Here is a 24,007-nt window from a genome sequence, read left to right as displayed (position 1 = left end):
CCCAAGCAACCCTTCCTTGAAAATGCCCAACAGAAGTGGTCCCCCCATGTCCCAAGGCTGCTTCTTGCAATTCTCAGCTCCCCTCCGCCAGACTCTACTGGCGCAGGCAGCTTCCCCAGCCAGCCCTAACATTGTGCTCTCTAAGCGCACACATCCAGTTCCTCCTAAGCGGAGTCTTTTCCTCCCAGGAGTTGTCTCCGCTATCTTTGGGCTCATTCTGAAGTCCCTTCCGGCCTCCCCCTAGTCAGGCTGGCTCAGTTTCCTAAGGGCCTCCTGATGTCACAATGACGGCGGGTGACCCATTTTGGCCCAAGATTAAGGCTGGCTGGGGAAGCCCATCAGGCGAGATGGAACTTGCAAAGCGCTCAATACGGGGCTCTGCAGCTGCCCCTGCTCAGCTGATACTTTGCCTACAATGCCCCCTCCCACCCCGCTCTCTAGTCAGCCACAGCTTTACCTGTCCCCCCTTGTAGGCGGGTGGGCTCATGTCTTCTTGGCCACAATGGCCTTGTGGGGCCTCCTGAGGCCCTCAGGCCTGAGGTTCCTCACTGCTGACCTACATGAACACAACTAGTCTTGGCCTCCTCCTCAGAGCTTGCTTTACCTCTTCACCCAGTGCTGCCTGCTGAGGTGCTGTGGCCTTTCCCCTTATACAAACACAATTATTACATCAACACCAACATCAACATCTCCTGAAGGTACAAAAATACGGGGCTGCCCTTTGCTGAGAGCACACCAACTGGTGAAAGGCTGGGAAATGGTTGTGTCACAGTAAGAGCTGCACTCTGCCAGCGTCAAAGGAAGAGCAGCCTGAGCGGAACATGTGAACAAGACATGCTCTTCCGCCCATCTTCAACGTCGGAAGGCTTAAAAGACTTGAGCAGTCTCCTGAGCAGGCAGGCAGGCTTACCTTCCCAGGTGGGAGAGACACTTCTGCTCTTCAACCGTCACTCTAAGCATTAGGAGCAGCTTGGCTGGCTGGCTGCCAGACCATGTGCTATTGAAACATCTGGGCTGCGAACCAGCACCTGGTGAGAACCTGCATCTCTCCAGATGTTGTTAGGCTACAACCCCTGTTCTCCCTGACCATTTGGCCTGCACATCTGTAGGGCCACAGGTTCTCCAGCCCATCCTAGGATCTTCTCTTCTTTTTGCTCTTCTCCTGATCCTCTTAGATGGAATCTGGATTGCAAGCAACTTGGGAACAGGAGCCCTGATCTCCTTCGGGTTTTTTGTTTTGCTTCTGAAACTATGCACAATGCTTCTAGAGAAGGCAGAGCTTCTAGAGAAATCCTAGTTCAGTGGGAGAGACAATAGACTCCCGGTTCCGCCCCTGACTGAGAGATTCTGCTTGTTGCAGTACTGAGTGAGGTGGACCAGGTGCCTGTCTTGGGGTAAGGCAACCTCCTATGCTGCTCCTGCTGGACGACATGCAACGAAGGTGAGGAAACGTTGTGCCCTGTACTCTGGGGTGCTGCACAGTGGCTGCGAGAGCACCACTGTCATTCATGACAGAGTACTTGCTCCCTGCTGCAAATGCTGGGCATACTCACCGGAGTGCCAGGGGCCTGGGCAGACATTGGCTGCTGCTGCTGCTGCTGCGGAAGCTGCGGGGTTGGCACGGGTGGGGGCTGCACTGGGGTCTGAGGCTGCGGTGGGATCTGCGACTGGGCTGCGGCTTGCCCCGAAGGCGTGCTCTGCACCTGCGTAGCATTGGGGACGGAGCCGGCTGCTGGAGTGGGTGCCTGTCCCGCCGTGGAGACTGGTGTGGACGGCTGGGCAGGCACTGCAGGCTGTGGAGGCGTCATCCCTGGTGGGGTCTGGTGCTGGACCGGCGGCATGCCAGCTGCCACGCTGGACAAGAGAGGAGCCGCAGGCTGGTGAAGGGGTGGCTGGGTCACGGGAGGACACGAGAGCTGCTGGCTGCTTTGTGGTCCCAGCATATCCACGGAGTTGGGAAGAGCAGCTCCAGGAACTTGCCCCTGCCAGAGGGAGACACTGTTAGTGCTGCATTCAAAAACCCCTGTGTAAAAGTGGGCATCACAAGCAGACCAAGCGCCAGTCTGGCTGCGTCCCTCTCCCACACCGTTTCCCCAATATCACATGGGGCACAAAGTACGCTTTTTGGGTAGGCAGGTGAGCCAGCCACTGTGAGTTACATCATATGTTTTGCACCGAATTCCTCCTCCTGCCTCTCCTTCAAGTTTCCACCTGTGACTAAGCTTGGTCAGACCAGTTCCTGAGCTGACAGATGGATGGACACAGTGGATGGACACAGAGAGCTGTGGCAGAAGGACGGATCCTGAGGCCTGGCTAGACTTGTGGTGAGCAGCTGCTGTGCAGGGCTGGGTGGTGGCCAGGTCCCTTGCCTACCAGAGAATGCCCCTTTGTGGTAAGAGAGTGAGCCAGACACTGTGGCACCTCCCCAAGCCTCTTTGTGCTGTGGAGGTGCGACAAGAGGCTGCTCCTGTGGAGATAACACACCTGCTAAGACGCTCCTGCCCAGTGCTGCCCCTGCCAAGGCAAGAAGGTCCCATTAATAGTGGCAGGTGAAGCCAGAAGTGGAGGTCCAGGTAGTGGCTCTAGAAATCTCCCATGGTGGTGGCTGAAGCAGAGGCGGCAGCTGCCACTCTTGTGATGTGTCCAGGTGCTGGGGCCCATTGGCTGAAGAAATAGACACCTTCTGCCACTGTTTGTTTCAGTGCTCTTTATGGAACTCCTAAGGGCCCTTCTAACGTCTAGGGGATTCCCTAGTCCTCTCTATAGGCTGGGAAGGGTGGGAACGGCAGGATTCCCTCTTCCCTTTCGGAAGGGTCTCTATGCAAATGTCATGCTGGGCTTGCGGAAGAAACATAGTTCCTTTCTCACGGAAACTGTAAAACTCGCCTGGCTGTGATGACCAGAAGGAAGCACAGCCTTGGAGTATAAAGAAACAGATCTAAGAGGTTCAAGGGAGTCTGTGCTAGTGCTTTAAGGACTGCATCTTCCATTGCTGCGAATCTGTGGATGGTTGGCAGACTGAGGAGAGCGGCTCCTCTCAGGAGCTGTCTAATTTGTGGATGTGTGCTGAGGCCATTTCTGGTACATTTTCATCCTCTCCTTGCTCGGGAGTTCTTCCCCCCACCCAGATGTGGCTGGAGGCATCGCTGCCCAAGTCATGGAGCTGGCCATCGAATCTGAGGACCCTTCCCAGCTGGGCCAGGGAGGGAGGCAAGGCGTGCTGCTCCCTGCATGCTGCAGCTGAAGTCTGAGCCATGTTGCCTGTGTGCTTTGCATGAGAAGCTGCCTGAGTGGCGGCCACTGCCCCTTCTGCATGGGGGCCATGAAAGAGGCTGCTTTTGATTCTGCTGCCTTGCTTTTCCGCCTTGGAGCCATGGTGAGTTTGGGGGAGAGGAGGAAAGGTGGGGGGGGGGGAGATGCAAAAGTGGTGTGTGCCCCCAGGAGATGGGAGGACAACAAAGACAAGGCAAGGAAAGAACCAAAGAAGAGAGCAAGAAAGATACTGCTACACCTCAGCACAAGCAGGACTGAGGAGGAAAGGAGAGGTCTGCAAAGGCACAGAGCAAGTGGATATGCAGATTAGCCAGGAGTTTCCAGCTGGCTGGGTGCAGAGGCGGAGCTAGCTGGGGGTGGGGTTAGCTGCCTGCAGGGGCAGGGCAAGCGTCCGGGGGGGGGGGATGCGCCGCCTGCAGCAAGCGTCCTGGGGGGTGGCGCAGTGATGTCACCCCCCTCAGGGATGACACCCAGGAGGGACTGCACCCACTGCACCCCCTTCCTCCGCCAGTGGCTGGGTGAACAGGATATGACATGGTGCACAGGGGCTGGCTCACTATATCTGCCAGGAGAACAGGCTGAGGGAAGAGGTGTGCATTAGGTAAGCTCAGTAGACAACTCCTGAGATGACCTAGGTTAGAATTTAATCATGAGGTCTGGGAAGCAAGTGGCTTGTGATCCATGTCAGAGTCATGGCTGGGCTTGAGAGCTGAGCTCCTACGCCACTGTCACAAGATGGCATTGCTGAGGTTCTCTTGCATACAAATGTTCACAGCAGGCCCACAGCGACACAGTGCCTTGACTCTGACATCTAGGGAAATGGTGGAAGCCACAGAAATACCAAGGTGCAGACACAAATATCTGAAGCGAGAGAATGGTCCGCACCGTTTTGATGAAAACCTGGAATTCCACATTATGCCAAGGCGAGTAAAATGAAGCAAGCCATGAGCCGTACCTGTGCCACTCCTGCCTGTGCCGCTGCTGGCCCCAAAGCAACGCTGTTGACATTCAAAGCTCCACTGGAAGCAGAAAACTGGTTCTGTGGCAGGAAGGGGCTTGGGGTGGAAGCCTGACCCATCAGACTGTTGGAATGAGCTGCTATCAGGTTCTGGGACTGAGGCATCCGGGAGGGAGACAGCGCCATCTGCAAACAAAGCAGGCCCTGAGCATTAAGGGTCTGGCCCACAAGAGAGTTAGGTGCTCACTGAATCCGTTTCAGAAGAGAGGGAAAACAGGCACCAGGCAGCTCCCCCCCCCCCGTCTCTCTGAGCTGAATGTGCTTGCCAGTTGCAGTCTCTTCTTCCCTCCCGCCAGGCTGCCCTCTAACATCTTCACTACACTGAATCATCCAATGTATTTATTTGATTTCTATTTCTAACTGAAACAGAAAATTGCCCTAATGTCTAATTTAGAAGGCTGACATGTATTTTAACCTGGTTTTCAGCTTATCATTGATTTTAATTATTTTTTAAGGTAAAGGTAAAGGGACTCCTGAACATTAGGTCCAGTAGTGACCGACTCTGGGGTTGCGACGCTCATCTTGCTTTATTGGCCGAGGGAGCTGGTGTACAGCTTCCGGGTCATGTGGCCAGCATGACTAAACCGCTTCTGGCGAAGCAGAACAGCGCATGGAAATGCTGTTTACCTTCCCGCTGGAGCGGTACCTATTTATCTACTTGCACTTTGACGTGCTTTCGAACTGCTAGGTTGGCAGGAGCAGGGGCCGAGCAACGGGAGCTCACCCCGTTGTGGGCATTCAAACCACTGACCTTCTGATTGGCAAATCCTAGGCTCTGTGGTTTAACCACAGTGCCACCCGCGTCCCAATTATTTTTTAAACGTTCTAAATAGTTGTTTTTACCTTAAAAACGCCACACCATTGTTTTATTCTTTTTGTGAATTGCTTTGAGGGTTGTTGTTTTTTAAAAAAACAATCAAGTGGTACAGTAGACCCACAACTTACAGATTTGCAGAGGTGGTGGGGAAATAAGTAAGTAAATGGAGAATTGGGGGGGGGGGGGAGTTGGAAGGGCGCCCAAAAGATATTGCAGGATCCACCCACAGCCTTCCAGAGGCCTCACAAAGCCTTCTGAAAGCTCAGTAAAGGAGGGGTCACATGGAGAGCTGGTTCCGGGGGGGCCTTCCTGAATTTGCGTGCAGATCCCTGGAACACAACCCCCATGTAAGTTGCAGGCCTGCTGTGCATACATTTTATGAAATAAAATAAAGTGACTGAATTAATCCAAAACTGAATGATGCAATACCGGAAAGGACCTGAGGTAACCAGCATATGAGTTTATTTCTCTTAACGTATCCCAAGCTTTAAATAGCCAGGAAGAAAAGGAAGAAAGAGAGAGCTACAAACCGTGGAAATGGATCCCATGTTGTTCATCTGGACAGGATGGTTCATTGGAGGGGTGGTGCGGGGTCCTATCGATGCCTGGGACATTTGGACATTCCCTATGGACATGGGGTTAAACTGATTCACTCCTGCAAAATGCACCCCCAGAAGAGCCCATTAGGAGCGAGTCCCCCAAGCGCGGATCGACACACAGCTCAGCCCACCATGTTCCTGCCACCATTCCAGCCTGAGGAACAGGCAAGCCTGGCCTGCAGGGCAGCTGGGCAGAGGAGACCTAACCCCTCTTGGCAGTGACAGTGAAGGAAACCCACAGAAGTCAAGACGCAGCCAGAAGACACTTAGCAGAGGGACTAAAGACAGAGAGCTCTAAATGTGGAGAGCTCTCTTTCCAACAGCCCCCTAATTCTCCAGCACACCTTTTCTGATTCTGTTTAAAGGGCAGCACAGGGACATTTGCCGTCCCATTGTCTTGTTATTGAGCGATGCCTGGGCACTGAGGGAAGGAGCTGCTACTGTCAGCAGACACTGTTCTCCACGCAAGTCTTAGTGGTCTTCCCCACATGGGATCTGTCCTGCGCAAGTCTAGCCACAGACATTCCCAGCCCTCAGAGCACAAGCCATCCCCCCCCCCACTAACAGCTGGCACCAGGGGCTTCCTGTTCCTCCACCCCTTCTACCACTCCCAGCAGCTGGGTTATCCAGAAGTGCAATGCGGAGACAGGATCTGTGTTGAAAAAATGCAACTGAATGGAACCATGTTGAAGTTTGGGGAAAGGAAAATGGAAAGCTAAGGGTTGTGAAAAATACAATACAAATAAATAAATAAAAAAAAATCTTTCGCTCCATAAGATGCACCTAGTTTTTGAGGCGGAAAGCAAGAAAAAAAATATTCTGTGCAGAGCATGTAAGCAGTTCTCGCTTTCCTTGCTTTAAACCCATCCGTCCCTCCTCCCGCTTCGCTGAGAAGCCGGCAGAACAAGCTGCGCAGCTCTCACTGGAGCCAGCAGAGCAAGAGCGATAGCTGCACAGTGCCTCTTCTGCTGGCTTCCCAGCAAAGCGGGATGAGGGACGAAAGGGAGCCCTTACAAGGGAGCGCAGAGCAGAGCCTGGCAGCGGCTCTTGCTGGCTTTTCCAGGATGTGTGGGAAGGGACAGAGGGCAGCCCGTCAGTCCCTTTCCCCACCTCGCGGAAAAGTCCTCAAGAGACACACGCTCCATGCAGCTCTTTAAAGGGAGCGCTGGGAGGAGCCTCCCGCCTGCATTCGCTCCATAAGACGAGCACACATTTCCCCTTACTTTTTAGGAGGGGAAAAGTGCGTCTTATGGAGCGAAAAATACGGTACCTGCACCATTCCCTTTGGATAAAAGGAAGTGGAGCTGAGAGGGAGCCAAAGTCACTGAAAAGGTACCTTACCCCCTCTCTACGTGGCGTCTGGAGCACCCTGTGGCTATGTCAGGAAAGCTGGCTGGCTTTACTATGGGCTTTGAGTGGCGAGGGTAACGCACACAACAGATTAGTGAGGGGCATCCGGGAATAGGTGCATTCTCCCCGGGACTGCTACCAAGTTGCACTCAGGGACCCCCTGGTTCGCTCTGGGTTGGGGGAAGTAGAGCTCAAGAAAGCCAAGCTTTTCGTATCCGCCTCAACGGCTATGCCCCCCCCCCCCGTGGCATGCTCTCAGTCTATTCCCTTGGAACAAAGGCTCAGGTGAAAGTGTGGCACAGAGGAGGCAGGATACAACCCCCCACCCCACCCCCAATAGGAGACTCGCAAGAGTGAGGCTAAGGAATGGAGCAGGTTAGTGCAAGTTGAATACCTTGAGACCCCTGCATTCGGCTCAGAGGCACATTCGGCATGGACAGAGGCCCATCTGAAAGAGGACAAAAGCAGCGCGGTCAGTTCTTCCTTCGCGGCTTCATTCAGCACAATCTTCACTTAGCAGACAAATCAAAATGCTAGAAATCAAACTGACAGGGCTGCAAACTTCAAATAATGTGTAGATTAAAACCTCAATTAAATAGAAAGCCACCCTGGTTAATTAGGCATAAAGTTTTTTTTTTTAAAAAAACAAACACTATTTTTAATATCAGAGCCTATCAAAACTACAGCTGACAGGTCCAATCTGAGAACAGGCCTTCCCCTTTTATTCTAATGCCTCTTCCAAGATGGTGCAACAGACACATATGCCAATTGAAATGATTAAATCTCACTGGGCAATCAACTCAGGGGTCTTTAATCAACAAACAGCCCTACAACGGGACTCCAAGTGAGCTTTGGGGTTGTAACTGTCTTCCGAGGCCACCAACCAGGGTGTCCTCCTTACCTGCCTGGTGTGGAGTGGGGCCGCTGTTTTACAGCAGCCCTGGGCTTACTAGCTGGGGTGTGTGTCTGTGTGTGTGGTTCCTGAAGGATGTGAGAGAAGACAGTTGCTCCCCTCCAAGGAAAGTAACCTCTGGGGTGCTGCAGAGTTCAGTCCTGTCTCCTGCACTGCTGAACACCTACATGAAACTGCTGGGGGAAGTTTCTGGATGTTGATGGCACCTATTTAATTCTCCTTTTCCTCAGTGATGGGTTTCCCGAATGATGTCTGAAGACAGTAATGGGGTTTATGCTAAACCAGGTCCATCCATGTAAGAGGGGATGGTCAGGGTTTGAGCTAGTGAGCTGCTTCTGCTCACACTGCCCTCTGAAGGGAGACATCTTCATTTTGGCCATGCTCTCTCTGGGGCTGCTGCCCCCCGGAGACCTAGATATAATTCTCACGCTTTTGGCTGGTGCACCAACGGCATTCTCTCCTTGGCGGACGGGAACCTGTCACTGCCACACCTTCCACAGCGTCTCAGCTGAACTGCTGTAATGCACCGGGGGGGGGGGGGGAGTGTAGCTGATGACAGCTCAGAATGGCAAAAAACCAACATATTGCGAGAATCTACAAGTATGGAAGACAATGCCAGTCCTGCAAGAAGTTCACCGGCTAACAGTTTGCATCTTGGTCAATTCAACATGCTGCTTTTGATCTTGACAACAAACCACCCTAAATTTAGGTCCTCTCAAAGAGCACCTTCTCCAGATATCATCCTTCACAGAAGGACCTCTGCAAGGAGCAGGGCCTTTTCATTTGTGGCACCTTCTTTTCAGACTGTTAGAAGGCAGGAAAGTACTTTTGCCTGAGAGGGCCTTTGGGCTCTAGGGGATGCAAGCACGATGCTGCTCAACGTGGCTTTGTAAACATAGTATTTTCCTTTCTGGGGTGATTTTATTCAATACTGCTTTTTCTTTGTGTGTTCTTATGGTAACCCACTTTCTGTGCCTCGTGAAAGGCTGAATGGTGCACCACAGATATAGAAGCTGACCCAGACTTCCTTGCTCCACTTGTCCATTCCTTTTGGGAGTACTTACTGGGAGGTCTCACAGGCTGGGCTTGTCCCACAGCTGCCGCCACCTGTGGAATGCCAGGAGGCTGAGTCCCGGGAGCCTGTAAGGCTGGCGGATTACCCAAGATCCCTTGCTTATGTAAACGAGACCTCCGCTTCTCTTCTAGCTCCTTTTGTATTTTATATATTTTCTCTGCCAATAAATGGTAATATTCATCCTAGAAGGGGGAAAATGTTAGGATTAGGTTTTAGAATATATTAGAAAAAAGCAGCAAGGATGACTGATTAACACTGGCTTAAATTTTATTTTGCATGAAAAGTGATCTGAAGAGTTCTCCTTCATAACTTGAGCTTTAGGAATCTGAGCGCTATGCTGTGAAGACCAAGACACTTCCTGGAACTTGACCAAAAAGTAGACTCTTCGACAAAAGGAACAATGGCTAAGTTGGCAATAACAAGGCCAGAGCCAGTCCCGCTTCTGTCAATTTATGAAGGCTATCCCTAGTAAGATTACAGTATTTTCTTAACCAGTTGATCTTCCTGCCTATGGACAGGAAGACTTCTAGGCACTCATTGGTTTGTTGAACAAAGGAGGCGCAGCACTCAAGATTTCAGGAATTACAGAATAATCCCAGGCTGTTTCAGAGCTGCTTGCTAGAAAGCAACACAACCTGCAATGGAAGCATTGGCATGCCTTGCAGTGGAGGAACACAGTCAAAAGGAGCCACTTTCAGCCACACAGGACTTCACAAGACCAAGCTCTTGTCTGGCACAGAACCTACCCTACTGTTAGCTGATTCATACATATCCCCTTCTACTTTCCTAGCGTAAGCCACCAGATTCTCCATCCGGCGATCTTTCAGTGCTGCTGGGTCAGGAGTTGGGAAGATGGCTTGCACGCTGCAGAAAGAAGAGACATAAAGTCCATCACGAATGCTGCTGGAAGACCTGGGTAAACCTTACATTCCCCTATCTGCCTACACCATGCAAAACAATTTCAAAAGCCCAGTTTTCAGGTAATTGGGAGAGATTCAGTCTTCCCCTAGGATGGCATAACTGAAATTGCTGATAGTTACACCCTGGGGGAAAATGTGGCTCTAGGGTTGGGTTGTTGAAAATAAAAACGTAAGTGGAAAGAATGGAGAATCTTCTTAAACCAGTTCTGACTGTAACCCTCCAACCCCTCCTGAAGCCTTCAGACCCATGAAACCCCCCAAATGCCAAGGAGCAGGGCTGCAGCTCTGGCAAGACTCTTGTCCTGTCCCGCAGCAAGTCGGGTCCACCCACGCGACACACTTACAGTTTGTGCACTAAGTGATTGCGCAGGTCTTGAGTGACATGCTCGTGCCAGGCTTTCCTCACCCCGGTGCTTGAAGGTGGTGCAGCTGTGGGCATCGAATTTGTGCCATCATTCATTAAGGAGCTAAAAGAAAAGGCAGTGAGGGAAACTCTTGAAGCTCTCTGTTGCATTCCAGAAAAGTCTTGTTTTTAAGGCTAAGAAATTATCCAGTAACTGACTACAACAGAGCAGGTAATGAAATTCAAGTGCAATTTTGCTTTTGAAGGGAAAATAGAAAACAAAGAACTGAGGAGTTACTTGGAAAAGGGGACTATGAAACAACTGTGAGAAAAAGTGTGACTAAGGACTAGTTATTTCTACAACTGAAAATAGAAATCATGTGTAAACACTCAACAACCCTTTAAAAACATTTCTTACTTTGCTGCCCCAAGTGAAGTCGGAAGCGCAGTTTCTGGGATCATGCTAGGTTGCTGGTCTGTTATTCCTCCAGCAGTCAGATTCATTTGATTAGTTCCTTTGGAATAAGATTATCCCTCATTTAGTTCAGAGGAAATACCAGTCAATTCACACAATTAAATCACTAACATTTTTATATGTACTGTAGGATAAATCAAGCAAGATCTTTAACTGTATAAATAGCGGTCCTACCACATTCACTATTTTAAATATATTTTGTTGTTGTTTAGTCGTTTAGTCATTTCTGACTCTTCATGACCACATGGACCAGAAACGCCAGGCACTCCTGTCTTCCACTGCCTCCTGCAGTTTGGTCATTTCCAAAGTTTTAGTGTATACATTACACCTTTTCCCTTACAAGTCACCTCTCTCAGGATTTCCCAAGTCCATCACTCCTTGGCATTCTACTCAAACAGTATTCTGCTGCATATCCTTTTCTTCCACACCATTTCATCTCATATATTTACCTTGTTGTTGTTAACTGTGGTTAACAGATTCACTATTCCCCCCCCCCAAAAAAAAATTCTACACCAGGAAGGACGAATCTGTGGCACAAGCGTGGGTGTCAAGGAGGACAAGGGGGGGGGAGACCAAACACAAAAGGGGGGGGGGGCCTCCACTTTTTTGCAGTTTGTGAATGAGGCTGTAGTTACATTTGCTGTTGTATTTCAAGTCAGATTTGTACCCCCTTCCCCTCCATGCCCCCCAAAGCAGTTAACGTTTGTTTGAAACCCACCCCACCCCCTCCTGCATGCACCCCCACCTACCCAGTGCATTCATGGTTCTCATTTGCGGATGAGCCTGGGGCTGGGCAGCTGGCTGGCCTTGCACTTGGGGCGGCAGTGGCGCCTGCTGGGACTGGTTGCCATAGGGCAGGCCAAGAGCTGCGTAGGCTCGTTGCATGGAACTGGGGTCAATGGGGTTCGGGTTGCTCAAAGAAGGAGTCGTTGCCTGTCCCGTCCCAGAGGCAATAGAATTCTGGATGCCGCCAACTGGGGATCCCAGGAGTGCTGCAAAAGAGGAGGACAAAAGAAGCATGAAATGCTGTTGGACAGAGCAGAGGAACCTGGCCAAGATGTTGTTGGATTTTTAAAGCCTTGACTGAATGGCCTTCATGCCCTGCCTTTCCTGTAAGAAGCTTGTGGCAGTGTACATGGTTCTCCACCCCCCCTTATCCTCACAACAACCCTGGGATGTAGGTTAGGATGAGATGGCAAGGTTCTTGGAATAACTCTGCCTTTTTACAGACTGGAGAGACCTGGGCCAATGATAAGAACCACACCCCACTGCCACATACGACTGAGGAGCAGCCGCATTAACTGACCCTTGCTCAGTTTGTGTTTCGATTGCTACAATTGTCATCCAAGACACCTGGCAACAAAGAGAGATCTTTCTAGGGATTCTTCCAGATGCTGTGAGTGGAATCCAACATTGTGGAAGTGGACTTGTGCAACGAGATCCCACCTTTCCCCTCCCTCCTGCAGTCTTACAAGCATGCCAAAACCATCTCTGGGGGGTGGGGTCCCTCAACCCTCCACAGCAGATTGTAAAGGGGTTCTGGGGGTGTTGAAGGCAGGGGGAGAGATCCCATCACACCTTCTCATGTAGAGACGGCATGAGAGGCACCCTTACAGTTTTATGGATGATTATCTCAACTTGCTAGCGCAAGTTTGCGAACTAGCAAATCACAAAAATAATCAGAAGGGGAATTAGGCTGGCATTACATTCACACTGGACTTCTTCAGGGCAGAATCTCCTAAGTATGTATTCCAAACCAGACTTTTCTGAACACTGGTGAATACGTACGTTGCTGGTTTCTCTTGTCACTGGCATTTTTCAACGGGAGACACACAGGACAATCGTGCCGCGTGCAATTCTTCCAGTGGGATATGATCTGACGTGACGATGCACAGTGGGCAACTAGGACAAGAAGAGAAACCATATGCAACATCTTTATAGGTTTGAAGGACCTCAGTTCCACTCTGAGGTCACCTGTTTTCTCCAGTAAATGCTGCAGGAGCATTTGAAAGTTCACATCTATGAACAAGGAGCATTACTGGAAAAAGCACAGCAGACAATGCGGCAGGAGAACATTCTACATTGGTGTAGAAACTGAACACTGACAGTGTCACCTACTAGACTAATGAAGATAAGGGGACACAAATAATTTCCTTATTCTATTTTATCGTTTTAAAAAGGCTGTCATGACTAAATGGTCTCCTACCAAAGGTAAGCAACAGTAACTTATAAAAATGAAATATTTGAAAGATGCTTCATCTATTTAAAGCTATTTAGAGGTTTTTGGCAGGTAAAAGGATATATCTAAATGTGCATAAATGGCGAACTTAAATAAGATTATTAAACATTAAATCCACCTTCCATGACCGTAATAACATAACCCTCAACATGCCACCCAATTATAATGGAGGGAAAGGACAAGAAATGCAATTCGTACACACTGCACAGCTGATATCCCAAAGATATGGACTCAGCACTGATGCTTCACCACCAGAAATACAAAAAGTAAACCTCAGAATTCTTAGCAAGAGAATGCCAACTGAGCTTAAATCCACTCAATAGGGCTTTCCCCACCCCCAGATCCTTCTCAAGCCACCGGAGGCTACGCTTATGTGCTTGTCTCTGCTCCCTCTTCTCCTTCTGACCACTCACTGCTGTCCCACCACCAATCCCCGGACTCTGAGCCTTCCTCCCTTGGGGTTTCCCCAGTTGCTGCTTCCCACCATTCCTCTGTGTCCAGCCAGTCCATGACAGATTGACATTTGCAAGATATGCTGCTGCTAATGACATCTTGCTTAGTACTCGTTTCTTATCACCTTCTGCCTGGTGCTTAGCTTCCTCTGGTTCCAGAAAAATTGAAGCGTACCACAATGGCTTTCTGTATAGAAGTTGGAGCATCAACTTTTTTGGAGAGACCGTTCTCCATTTTGAGAAGAACCTGAGGAATTCTTCAGACAGACTTCTCCTTCTGGGGGGAGTGTAGTGTCTCAGAAAATGGGTGCAGCTCCAACACGCACACTGCACATAGAGAACACATCTTTCTTATCTTGCAAAATGGAGCGGAGCCTGCAATTGCCCTATCAACTGTCATAATCAATGCAGCAGTCATAATCAAAACCGTTTTGATATAGTACCTCACCAAAAACTCCTGAATAAGCTCAGCAGTCAAGGAATAAGAGGGAAAGTTGTTCTTATTGATCAGTAACTAGTTAAGGAACGGAAAGCATGGAATATGAATAAATAGACAGCTCTCCCAATGGAGGGATGTAAGAAATGGGGTTCCCCAATGATTGGTACTGGGATGTGCTTTTTAACCTGTCATGGATGATCTAGAGTTAGGGGTGAGCAGTGAGGTAGCCAAGTTTGCTGATGATACCAAAATTGTTTAGTGTGGTTAAAACAAAGAGACAGTGAGTAGCACCAAAAGGATCTCTCCCAACTGTGTGGATTGCAGTTGCCATTTCAATGTTGATTCGATGGAAGCAAATGCAAAGTAATGCACAAGCTCTGCATATATGTTTATAGGATCTCAGCTGGCAGCAACTGATCAGGAATGAGATTTTGTGGCCAGAAGTGGATCATTCAATGAAGACCCACAGCAGCAGCTGTGAAAAAGGTGAATTTCATACAAGGGATCACTATTAAGAAAGGAACCAAGGATAAAACTATCAGTATCCTACTGCTCTCATTGGAACTTGGAACTGTGTGCTGTTTTGGTTGCCTCATCTCAAGGAGGAGACAGTAGAACTGGAAACAGTTCAAAGAAGGAAATGGAGCAGATCCCCTGCAAGGAACGGACCTTTTCGTTAAGAGAAAAGGCCAGCGAGAGGGGACTTTGCGGTGTGGAGAAAATGAATAGAGACGTTTTTCTTCCTCTCCCATAATACTAGAGCTCAGTGACAACTAATGAAGCTGAATGTTGGAAGATTCAGGATCCACAAAGGAAATGACTTCTGCCCACAGCACACGGAAGACTATGGAATTTGTTCCCACAAGAGGCAGTGAGGAAATCTAGTGGAGGCCTTCAAAAGAGGATTAGGCAGATTCATGGAGGAGAGGGCTGTCAAGAGCTACCAGCCACAATGACTTTGTTTGACCTCCACTGGGAGAGGCAATGTGCCTCTGAATACCAGTCACTGGAAACCACAGGAGGGGGGAGAGTTGCTCTCGCACTCATGTCCTGCTTGCAGGCTTCCCACAGGCATCTGGTTGGCAACTATTACAGCGGGGGGGGGGGGTGGACTACATGGGTCTTTGGCCTGATCCTGCAGAGCTCTTTTATTTATACTCATTACACTGAAGTCACTAGGCTTAACTAACAATGGATAACCTTAATGGGCAACCAAACAGGTACCTGTGCCAAAGCAGAATTCAGAGGGAGGTCTAATTCTAGCTGCCACGAACCTATGAGGGAGGACAGTGGTAGGTCTGGTCTGCTGGGGCAGCACCCCACTGTAGGAGGGCCTTACAAAACTTTCGTTACTAGTCAGCTACGGGGGAAATGCCTGCCCTGCCCACCCCTTGGACGGTGACCCTGGCCTCACACCGGACTACCATCTTATTGGTAGGCAAACTTTTTGAAGTCAAGAGTCACATTCCTGGAACAGAAAAGCAGCCTTCTCCCCCTTTTGCTCTCGTATCCTTTGAAGGATTGTGAGAACGCTCTCAGTGAAATTCACCTTGGTTTCAGCAAAGCATTAGACAAAAATCTCCATGACATTTGGGTTAATTAAAGGCAGGGTAGATGATAAAAACCACCAGGTGGGTTCACAGCTGGTAAAAAGAGTGCTCCAGAGGGATGCATGCCCATCAACGCTCTGCATCAAGTTGGGGGGAAGTTCCAAGGAGGTGCTGGAGGCTGTCCTGGGAGCAGCCTTGTTACATTTTTATCAATGACTTAGATCAGGTCTGTCCACCTTCCAAGAGACTGCAATCTACTCCCAGTATGAGTAGTTTGCTGCAGCTACAAAAATAGGCTAATACAAGTTTAGGCTGCTTCAGCAGAAGCACTGTTTCTAAGAAGAAACATCATGGTACACATGTACCAGCACAACCAGATGCCTTCATTTGCCCCAGCTGCAACAAAACATACCCCCCCCCATATCGTCCTCTACAACCACAGCAGGTGCTGTAACTCTCCAATGGTTTGACTTCACCCCTGTAGGCACACTCTTCCCACTGTCTCCCGAGACAAACAGATGCCAACCAGTGTTTCTAAGTGGTGAGAATTAACAGGCCCACTTTATTCTGCATCTGGAGTCCTGAGTCTAGCTCTGGGTGGCACACTTCCAAGAACGCAGGCAAACTGGGATAGGTTCAAAAGGGGAATGAAGTTGGTTGGTAGTATGAGAAACAAGTCTTATGAGGAAAGTTTGAAGACTGAGGGGAGGCATAGCAGCCCTCTTCCAACCCATGAAGAGTTGTCCCAAAGAGAGCAAAGAGGGAACACAGAGGTTTAACAGTATTAAGATCAATGGGTCCAGTTACAGATAGGTAGCCGTGTTGGTCTGCCATAGTCAAAATAAAAAAATTCCTTCCAGTAGCACCTTAAAGACCAACTAAGTTAGTTCTTGGTATGAGCTTACGTGTGCATGCACACTTCTTCAGATACACAAGATCAATGGGGTAGATTTCAGCTTAACTTTAGAAGAGTAAGAACAGCTTGGCAATGGAAGCAGTTTTCTGGGAAGGGGGCCTCCAGCAGAGGGTGGGCAGTCATCTCTTTGTCGTGTGTAGGGAGGGGAGTACTCTAGCTCTGGATCTCCAACGTTAGCAGGGGGTCAAGCTAGATGCCTACATGGTCAGGGTGGGCCTTGCTCAGCCTGCCAAAGTACTTCTGAAAGGATCCGAGCGTCCTGCCTGTCTCCTGCTGCAGGTTTGTTGCAAGACCTTGAGGACTGCAGAGAAAAGCAGCAGTAGCCTGGAACCTTCTGATGAGGCCAACAGGTGCACTTCTAGAGGCAATCTGCAAATCAATACTTATTATCCCATCTGCTTCCAAGTGAACCGAGGCATGGTGAGAGTTACAAAAACAATACAGGGAGGGAATTAACCCCCAATGCCAGAAGCCCTGGAGAGCTACCTACTCCGTATATGGTCTGGTCTGGAATTGGAGAAGTGCCTCCTGTTGCAATAAAGTCAACTTGGCCATGACGCTCAAACTTAAGGAGGCCCAGTTTCACTGACCAGAAAGAGGGACACAATCGTGCAGAAGACAAACAACTGGAGAACCATATACCACAGACCTCCTGACATGGTTTTAAACCCTTGCTCTTACCTTGACAGGCCTTTCCAGCTTGACAATGTGTCATATGATTGAGGACATTTTTCATGGTTCGGCAGTGGGGAAGGGCACATGGCCGCACCTCTCCGTTGGCTTGCTCTCGTCTCTGACACTTGTGAGCATGAAGTAGCAGAACCAACTGTTGCTGAATAAGTTTGCGTTTCTCAGGGTCAGCTGTTGGCCCGGCTGCCATTGCCTGCGTTGGTACAATTCCCACCTGCTGTACCTGGGTTTGCATTTGAGACTAAAAAGAAAGACAAAACATTTTTGTATCACCTTACGAAGCTTCACTTAGGACAGAACAACTTGCAATGCAATCTTATTAAAGAGTATCCATTTGATCACCATCTCAAACTAATTTGCCACAACTAACAGCCACTAAGATTCCACCATGCAATTTTTAGCATTTACTTTGTGGGAGAACTTATAGCTTTGCACTCTACCCTGGACATAAATACTCAGAAGTGCCAGTAAATTCAATGGGAACTCCTGAGGTGTGCTGTGAACCAGATGCATGCATGATTCTAAACATGTTGCTTGCAAGTCTCGCTCCTTGCAATGCAGTTGCCATCCACATGAGATTAGATGAGAATGACTGACAGTTTAAGCTACTTTGCCTCCATCTAAAAGCACCTGTTGTTGTCTACTTCCACATTTGTTGCTTTCCTTTTAAATAATATTTCAGCAGGCAGTATCTTCTCTTTCTAAATCATCACCAAATCATAACTAGCACTCCAAGCAGTTCAATGTGGACCACCTCAGACAATTCTCAGACAATACTTGGAGGTCAATTCACACTTCTCCAGATTACATTTGTCAGTTTAAAACCAGTATTTTAAAAAGCTTTCACTTTTAGTTTGGCAAACCATTCATACTTATTCAGCAAAGAAAAAGTTGCCATCCCAAAGAATTAGAGATATAAAACAAAAACTGCAGTGCTTTTCCTGGGCCAACAATAGCTGGCATAGAAGTGTCCTAACAGAAGCAGGCACTGTTCCTCAAACTTTGCTAAGTATGTTCTGCTGGTAAAGAGAACAGTACACTCTCCGGTCAGCAGGTACTGACTGGCCCAACGTCGCCTTCTTTTGCACAAGGCAGTTTCTGAAAGGAGCGCATCCGTTTCACTTCTGAAGACACATCCAAAACCCGTGACCAAGGTGGGGATGACCCAACAGGGAAGCTGCCAAGCCCAGCAGCCCCACCAATGCTGGGGCTCTAGTGTGCAGAGAGACAGATTGCTCTTCTCTGCTAGAGGCCTCCAGCTCCTGTCTTCTCAGCAAGTGGAAGAACAGCAAGGCAGGGAACCCCAACATTTCTCCTTCACGCTACAAAAGCAGCACCTGGTTCCTCCTTGGTTTGGAAAATGCTCACCAGTAACTTCAAAAGCTTTAAGGATTGGTGGCTCCTGCAAGCAACCAGAATTTGGACCGTTTATAAGGCCTCAGAAAACCTCAGGCCTTGGCCTTTATTTTATTATTATTACTTGCTAAATCATTTATTAAATTTGTATCGCGCCCTTTGCCTGCAGATCTCAGGGCAGTTACAATGTAAAAACACAATATAAAAGCACAAGATACATAATAAAAACAAACACAACCCAATAACCTGTGCCCTTTCCAACACATTTTGGAAGGGCACTGGGCATCAATCAGCCCAAGGCCTGGTTAAAGAGGAACCTTTTCACCTGGTGCCTGAAGGTGTACGATGAAGGCGCCAGGAGAACCTCCCTGGGGGGAGTATTCCACAGATGGGGAGCCACTGCAGAACAGCAGGAGAAAGCAAACGGGGCTGGATCAGGAAGGGGAAAATGAAGAACACTGCCTCCTCTTACGACAGTAGGCCCTTCTGCTGAATCAAAAGCTGCTCTGTGACATGGATGGCAGCACTGGATTTAACATCAAATATCATTTATGTTCATATATAGCACCATCAGTGTGCCTAATGCTTCAGAGCAGTGGTTTTCAATTAGTGTGTCGTGGCACCCTGGGGTGCCTTGAATGATGGTCAAGGGTGCCACGGGCAACCCTGGCCGCTGTCCCCCTTTCCTTCCCTCCTTCCTCTGATGCCCTCTTGTATCTCTGCTTCCCAGAGGCTTGTACAGTTGTTTATTGCAGCAGCCCCAGCGACAAGCTCTGCAGGCGAGTGCTGCCTCTGGGGCTGGCTAGGGGGTGCTGGTCGCCAGGAGCTGAGGCAGCCTCAGAGCGAGCAAGCAAGCAAGCAGGCCAGGGAGCCCAGCCAGTCCACCAGCCCCTGGGGCTGGGAATGGACAGACTAGTGGGAGGTCAGGCAGGCAAGCAGGCAGTGCGCTGGCCTTTCTTGTGTTTGCTGTGTGCAAGGCCAGTCTGCCTGGGAGCTGAGTGCCCAATGCTGAAGGGGAGCATTTCCGCCATGTAGGCCTGGCAACGCCCACTGCTGCCTCCCCAGATAAGGTGAGGGCCTCATGTTCTCCTCTGGACCAGTAAGGCTGGGGGCATCCTCTTCCCAGGCCCCTCTCTTTTTTTGGGGGGGGGGCAGCTCAGAGACCATGGGCAGCAGCAGATGACTCGAGGACTCCAAAGGAGAGGGGAGAGGAGAAGAGGCTGCCAGCTCTGGGGTGACATAACTGGGCTCCCAAGCTAGGGTTGCCATTCACCTGGGATTTCCCAGACATAGCCGGGAAACTGCCGTCAGAAACAGTGTCAGGGTGGAAATCGCTGAAATGTCTGGGAAAAATCTGGACGTATGGTAACCCATGTTGAAAGTGTAGATTTTGGCGAAACTCCTTTAAAACAGCAGCTCAAAAACTAAAAAAGGAGAAAAAAGCTCAACAACTTTGCCAAAAAAGTGCTCAACAACTTTTGTGTCCAGATTTCCACTTTTTGAAATATGGCAACCCTATCGTAAGCCCCACAGGGGTGCTGCAAAAAGAATGTACGGTAGTTGGTCAAGGGATACACTGACTCAAAAAGGTTGAGAACCTCTGCTTCAGAGAGTACAGGAGGACAGGCCATTCCGTGTTCAGGAGCAAACCCTCTAAAATTTGAGAAAAAGAGGCAGAGGAAGGGGAAGGGGAAGGGGAAGGGGAGGCACGAGAAAAGAGGGAAGCAATGTGTGGTTCTTCCAGCTGCACATGCTTAAGATTACACACAGCGCATGGGAACTAGGGGGTGAAAATGTGTCTTGAAGAAGCGTTTAAATGATGAGAGGTGGCAACACGTGAGGAAATCCAAGCACCGGCGGCCGCAAGGGAGAAGGGCGAGCAAAGATCAGAGCTGGAGAAAGTCCATGCAAGGTTCTGAAGGCAAGACAAGGAGCGTGAGGAGCAGCATCTGGGAATGGGATTTTAGGACGGGTGTCAGGTGATCAGAGAGGCGAGGAATAATTTTGGCAGCAGAGTGCTGAACAGACACAAAGAGACCAAGGTTAGATAATGGAAGACCAATGAAAAATATAAGGTACCTTCCCCACCACGTTTTTCTTCTGACAGAAATATAAATTTTTTGAAATTTAAAAAAACTATCAGTAAGTCTTTTACCCACTCGCTCACATTCAATAACACACACATACATACATGTGAAAATTGATCCCTGGATGAAATATTCAGATATCAATCTAAAAATGAACACAGCTGATTCTTCATTTTCCATGTTGCTTAAATTCTTAATGGCAGCATGTAATTTAGCCCTGCAGTCATTAAATCCAATTATTTTTCAATAAAACTAATGCAGGGACCCACCCAGCCCACTCAGCCATTTCCTCACTAATGTTGTGAACAGCCCTGAGACTGGCAGGTATAAGACGGTATACAAATTTAATTAATTAATTAATTAATTAATTAATTAATAATTTTATAGGGCTGCATTATCAGTGTTTGTTTTGTGGTCTCTAACTGCGCCCAAATACACCTGAAGAAGTGTGTATGCACATGAAAACTAATACCAAGAACAAACTTAGTTGGTCTCTAAGGTGCTACTGGACAATTTTTTAATTATTATTTTTTTGTAAAGGCCATGGGGTTTACTAAGGTCACCCAGGGACAGTGTGTGCAGAGATCCCAAGAGAAAGAGGAGAAAAGCAGTGGAAGAGCTTATGCTTACCAAAAAAGCTGAAAGAATTGCTTAAGTAAGAGGAGAATCGTGGAAATCTAACACGTAAAAGGAATCAAGTAGGGAAGAGTGAACAAGTATCAAAGGTGTTTGAAGTATCAAGGAGGTTTTAGATTTTGCAGCGTGGGGGGCCAGTGGTCTTTGTGAAGGCAGGGGAATGTTGAGGGTGGGGGCAGACACCAGATTTAGAGGTTGAGAGTGAAGCTGGAGGAGGAAAAGTCATGGCAGGTGGAGCATGCTCCAAACGAGGAAGGTGGACCAAGAAAGAGATGGTTTCTTGAGGAGGTACTGACACATTCAAAATGGGACTGGGGGGCGGGCTGGGAAAAGGAGCAAAGGGTCTGATTGTGTGAAGGAGAATAATGGAAGGACAGATGGCAACCCAGAAAACAGGACAGGATGAGGTGGGCACATCTGGAGAGTTTAGAGGAGGACAGCAGGATAGTCAATTCATCAAGCAAGGCAGACAGGAGTAAAGATTAGAAGAAACAGCTAGAAGAGGAAGAGATCATAGCAAACTGTTTCAAGAGTTTACTCCAACTCATATTTATGGTTAAAAATCTGAGGTTTCCAAATCCTGAATGGTCTTGCACTGCCACCTACCTCAATTTTTTCAGAAGCAAAAAGTGTTTTGAGTTGCCAAACATGAGCAAATAAAACCCTCTAACTCATTTACAGAAGTATATTCCTTCCTTGATATAGAGACTGAAGAGATTATATGCACTATATGTTTGAAAAACAGCCCTTTCATTTATAGATACGTTTCCCACTGTACTTTTTTTGAAGCAGAAAAGTTGCATAACAATTAATGTTTCTCATTAGCTTCCTTACTTTCACAAAAGTTGCTAACAGATGAAATTCCAGCAGCACGACCCATCAGAGCTGTTCCTGAAAACTGCTGAAATGAATGCTGCACAAGGATGCCAAATATCCAGCTAAGAAACAGTATCTGTGCACGTGCATCTTAGCAGGTAGTCTGGTAAAACGGTCCAAAATATCACACTGACTGCTGTGACTCCAAGCTATTCAGGGTGCCTCTATTTCCCCATGTCATATGACAGATCCAACACAATTTCTACTGAATATAAGAAGTTGCCTTTTTCAGGGCAATTTTTACAAGCTTAGAAAGTTTGTGTCAATGGAAGGCATACAAGAACTATGGAGAAAAATTGTGAGCTGCAGAAAACTCACCATATTTGGCACACTGGTAACTGAAACACTCTTGATGTCTGAAGGAAAAGGAGACAAGCTATTTGCCATGCCTGGCTTATTTGGTAATGGAGAGTTGACTCCTGCTGCTCCTCCCATCTGCTGCCCTCCAGCTTGACTAAATGGCTGCCCGAAGGGATTTGGGTTACTGGCCATTCCCATCTGGAATGAAAGCAACATGATTACCATTAGTGCCTTGAATTCAACCAAATGTGGGTATAGACAGTAAGGAAAGCCATCTATTTTCCTGAGTCTCAGGTACAAAAGTACAGCTGGCTGAATGAATAACCTGCCCCTATCTTATGAGTTAGTGATCTAACCACAGGTATGGTTTTGCTTTACCCCAGCCACAAACTGCAAATATTTCTTTTGAAGAAATGAGATTTACTACTCAACATGGTGTTAAGCACACAACCCACAAAGAGGAAGTTGTTTGCCCGTTACCTTTTTATTCCTGCGTAGAACACTTAATTGTAAGGGCTGCATCCTTTGTGACGGCCCAAGGATAGCGAAAAGCTCTGCCCAAATAGTTTGGGCTGCAATCACATACTGGAAGTGGGAAGCAGAAGAGCAAACGGCAGCTTCTCTGTCTACTCTGACAGGCAATGCTTAAGAGTTTGCAGTTCTGATGCTTGAGCTGGCAAGCCCCAGCCCCTGCGACTAAGCAGGCCAGCTCCTGCCCCTCAAGCCTCACTTTTGTGGCCTCCATAGTTTCTAAGCACTTTGCGCGCAAGCAGAGCTTCAAGTGACCACTGCTCTTTGTAAGTTTCATCATTTTAAGTGATATGAACTTTTTCTACCATAGTGACTTATTTCATCTTTATGCTCTACTAACAACCTTGAAAGTTACATTGTTCCTCAATTACTAATCAATTACAGATAGGTAGCCGTGTTGGTCTGCCATAGTCAAAATAAAAAAAACCCTTCCAGTAGCACCCTTGAGTTGACCAGCCAACCAGGCTTCAGGAGGCTGCAGTGGCTGCCTCTCTCCTCTAAAGGTGATGCTATTTAGGAGTATTTTAAACTTGTATTTCCTGATTTATGGCTCTCTCTAATCAAGCTACCAATTTTTTTCATTATCAGATGGGATGTACATTTTTAACACCAGCATATTTTTCCTCCAGTTGAGGCTCTCTGCCATTTGTGACACCAGTGGAGCAAACGGTAGCAAAGGAAAGCCATGATTCAGTTGTGTCCTGAGGGAGCACAATGCTATGCAGAACTACAAAGTGTTAGGCATTACCAGGCATCCTACTGTGGAAAGTGACAGTGCCAAAGAACAACTCTGGAGCTTCAATTCTTTTTAGCCCTGTTCCCTGAAACAAATTGTCAGTGCATCTGAAAATGTAGGTGGTCAGTTTTCTACCCCTTTTCAGTATTCAGGCCCTGCTGGTGTGCTTGCATTAGAGTTTATATATTCACTTTCCACTCCCAACACCTCACACCTTCAGGATTAGGGGGCTGCATGCTTCTGGAAAGCAGCTGCTGGAGACAGGAGTGGAACGGGACTCTTGGTCTTCACGCAGAGCTTCAAGTGTGGACAAGCAAGGCTGCTCCAATATTCTTATGTTGCTGAATGATTTACATGAGAAGCTGCCTTATACCTAATACCAATGCTGTCTACTCTGGCAAGCAGCAGCCCTCCAG

At 48.3% G+C, this 24,007-nt stretch overlaps 1 protein-coding gene across 4 annotated transcripts in view; it reads right to left on the bottom strand.

Annotated features, from left to right (window-relative positions):
* CREBBP (CREB binding lysine acetyltransferase) overlaps positions 1–24,007 on the bottom strand; it is a 63,565-nt gene that overhangs the window by 28,214 nt on the left and 11,344 nt on the right. The window contains exons 3-14 of one of the 4 annotated variants that reach the window (XM_083474614.1): positions 22,343–22,522; positions 17,061–17,310; positions 12,572–12,685; positions 11,533–11,775; positions 10,727–10,823; positions 10,310–10,432; positions 9,792–9,909; positions 9,035–9,227; positions 7,452–7,505; positions 5,639–5,763; positions 4,229–4,417; positions 1,554–1,982 (exon numbers count right to left, since the gene is read on the bottom strand). In XM_083474614.1, the coding sequence (XP_083330740.1) occupies positions 1,554–1,982; positions 4,229–4,417; positions 5,639–5,763; positions 7,452–7,505; positions 9,035–9,227; positions 9,792–9,909; positions 10,310–10,432; positions 10,727–10,823; positions 11,533–11,775; positions 12,572–12,685; positions 17,061–17,310; positions 22,343–22,522 (2,115 nt within the window). The remainder of the gene's footprint in view (positions 1–1,553; positions 1,983–4,228; positions 4,418–5,638; positions 5,764–7,451; positions 7,506–9,034; positions 9,228–9,791; positions 9,910–10,309; positions 10,433–10,726; positions 10,824–11,532; positions 11,776–12,571; positions 12,686–17,060; positions 17,311–22,342; positions 22,523–24,007) is intronic. The other 3 variants (XM_083474615.1, XM_083474616.1, XM_083474617.1) reach the window with 3 other exon arrangements.

Source organism: Podarcis liolepis, assembly GCF_965112155.1.
Source record: "Podarcis liolepis genome assembly, chromosome: 14".
Taxonomy (NCBI): Eukaryota; Metazoa; Chordata; class Lepidosauria; order Squamata; family Lacertidae; genus Podarcis; species Podarcis liolepis.
The sequence above is the reverse complement of the archived record's forward strand: the minus strand, read 5'-3'. Positions and strand labels throughout refer to the sequence as shown.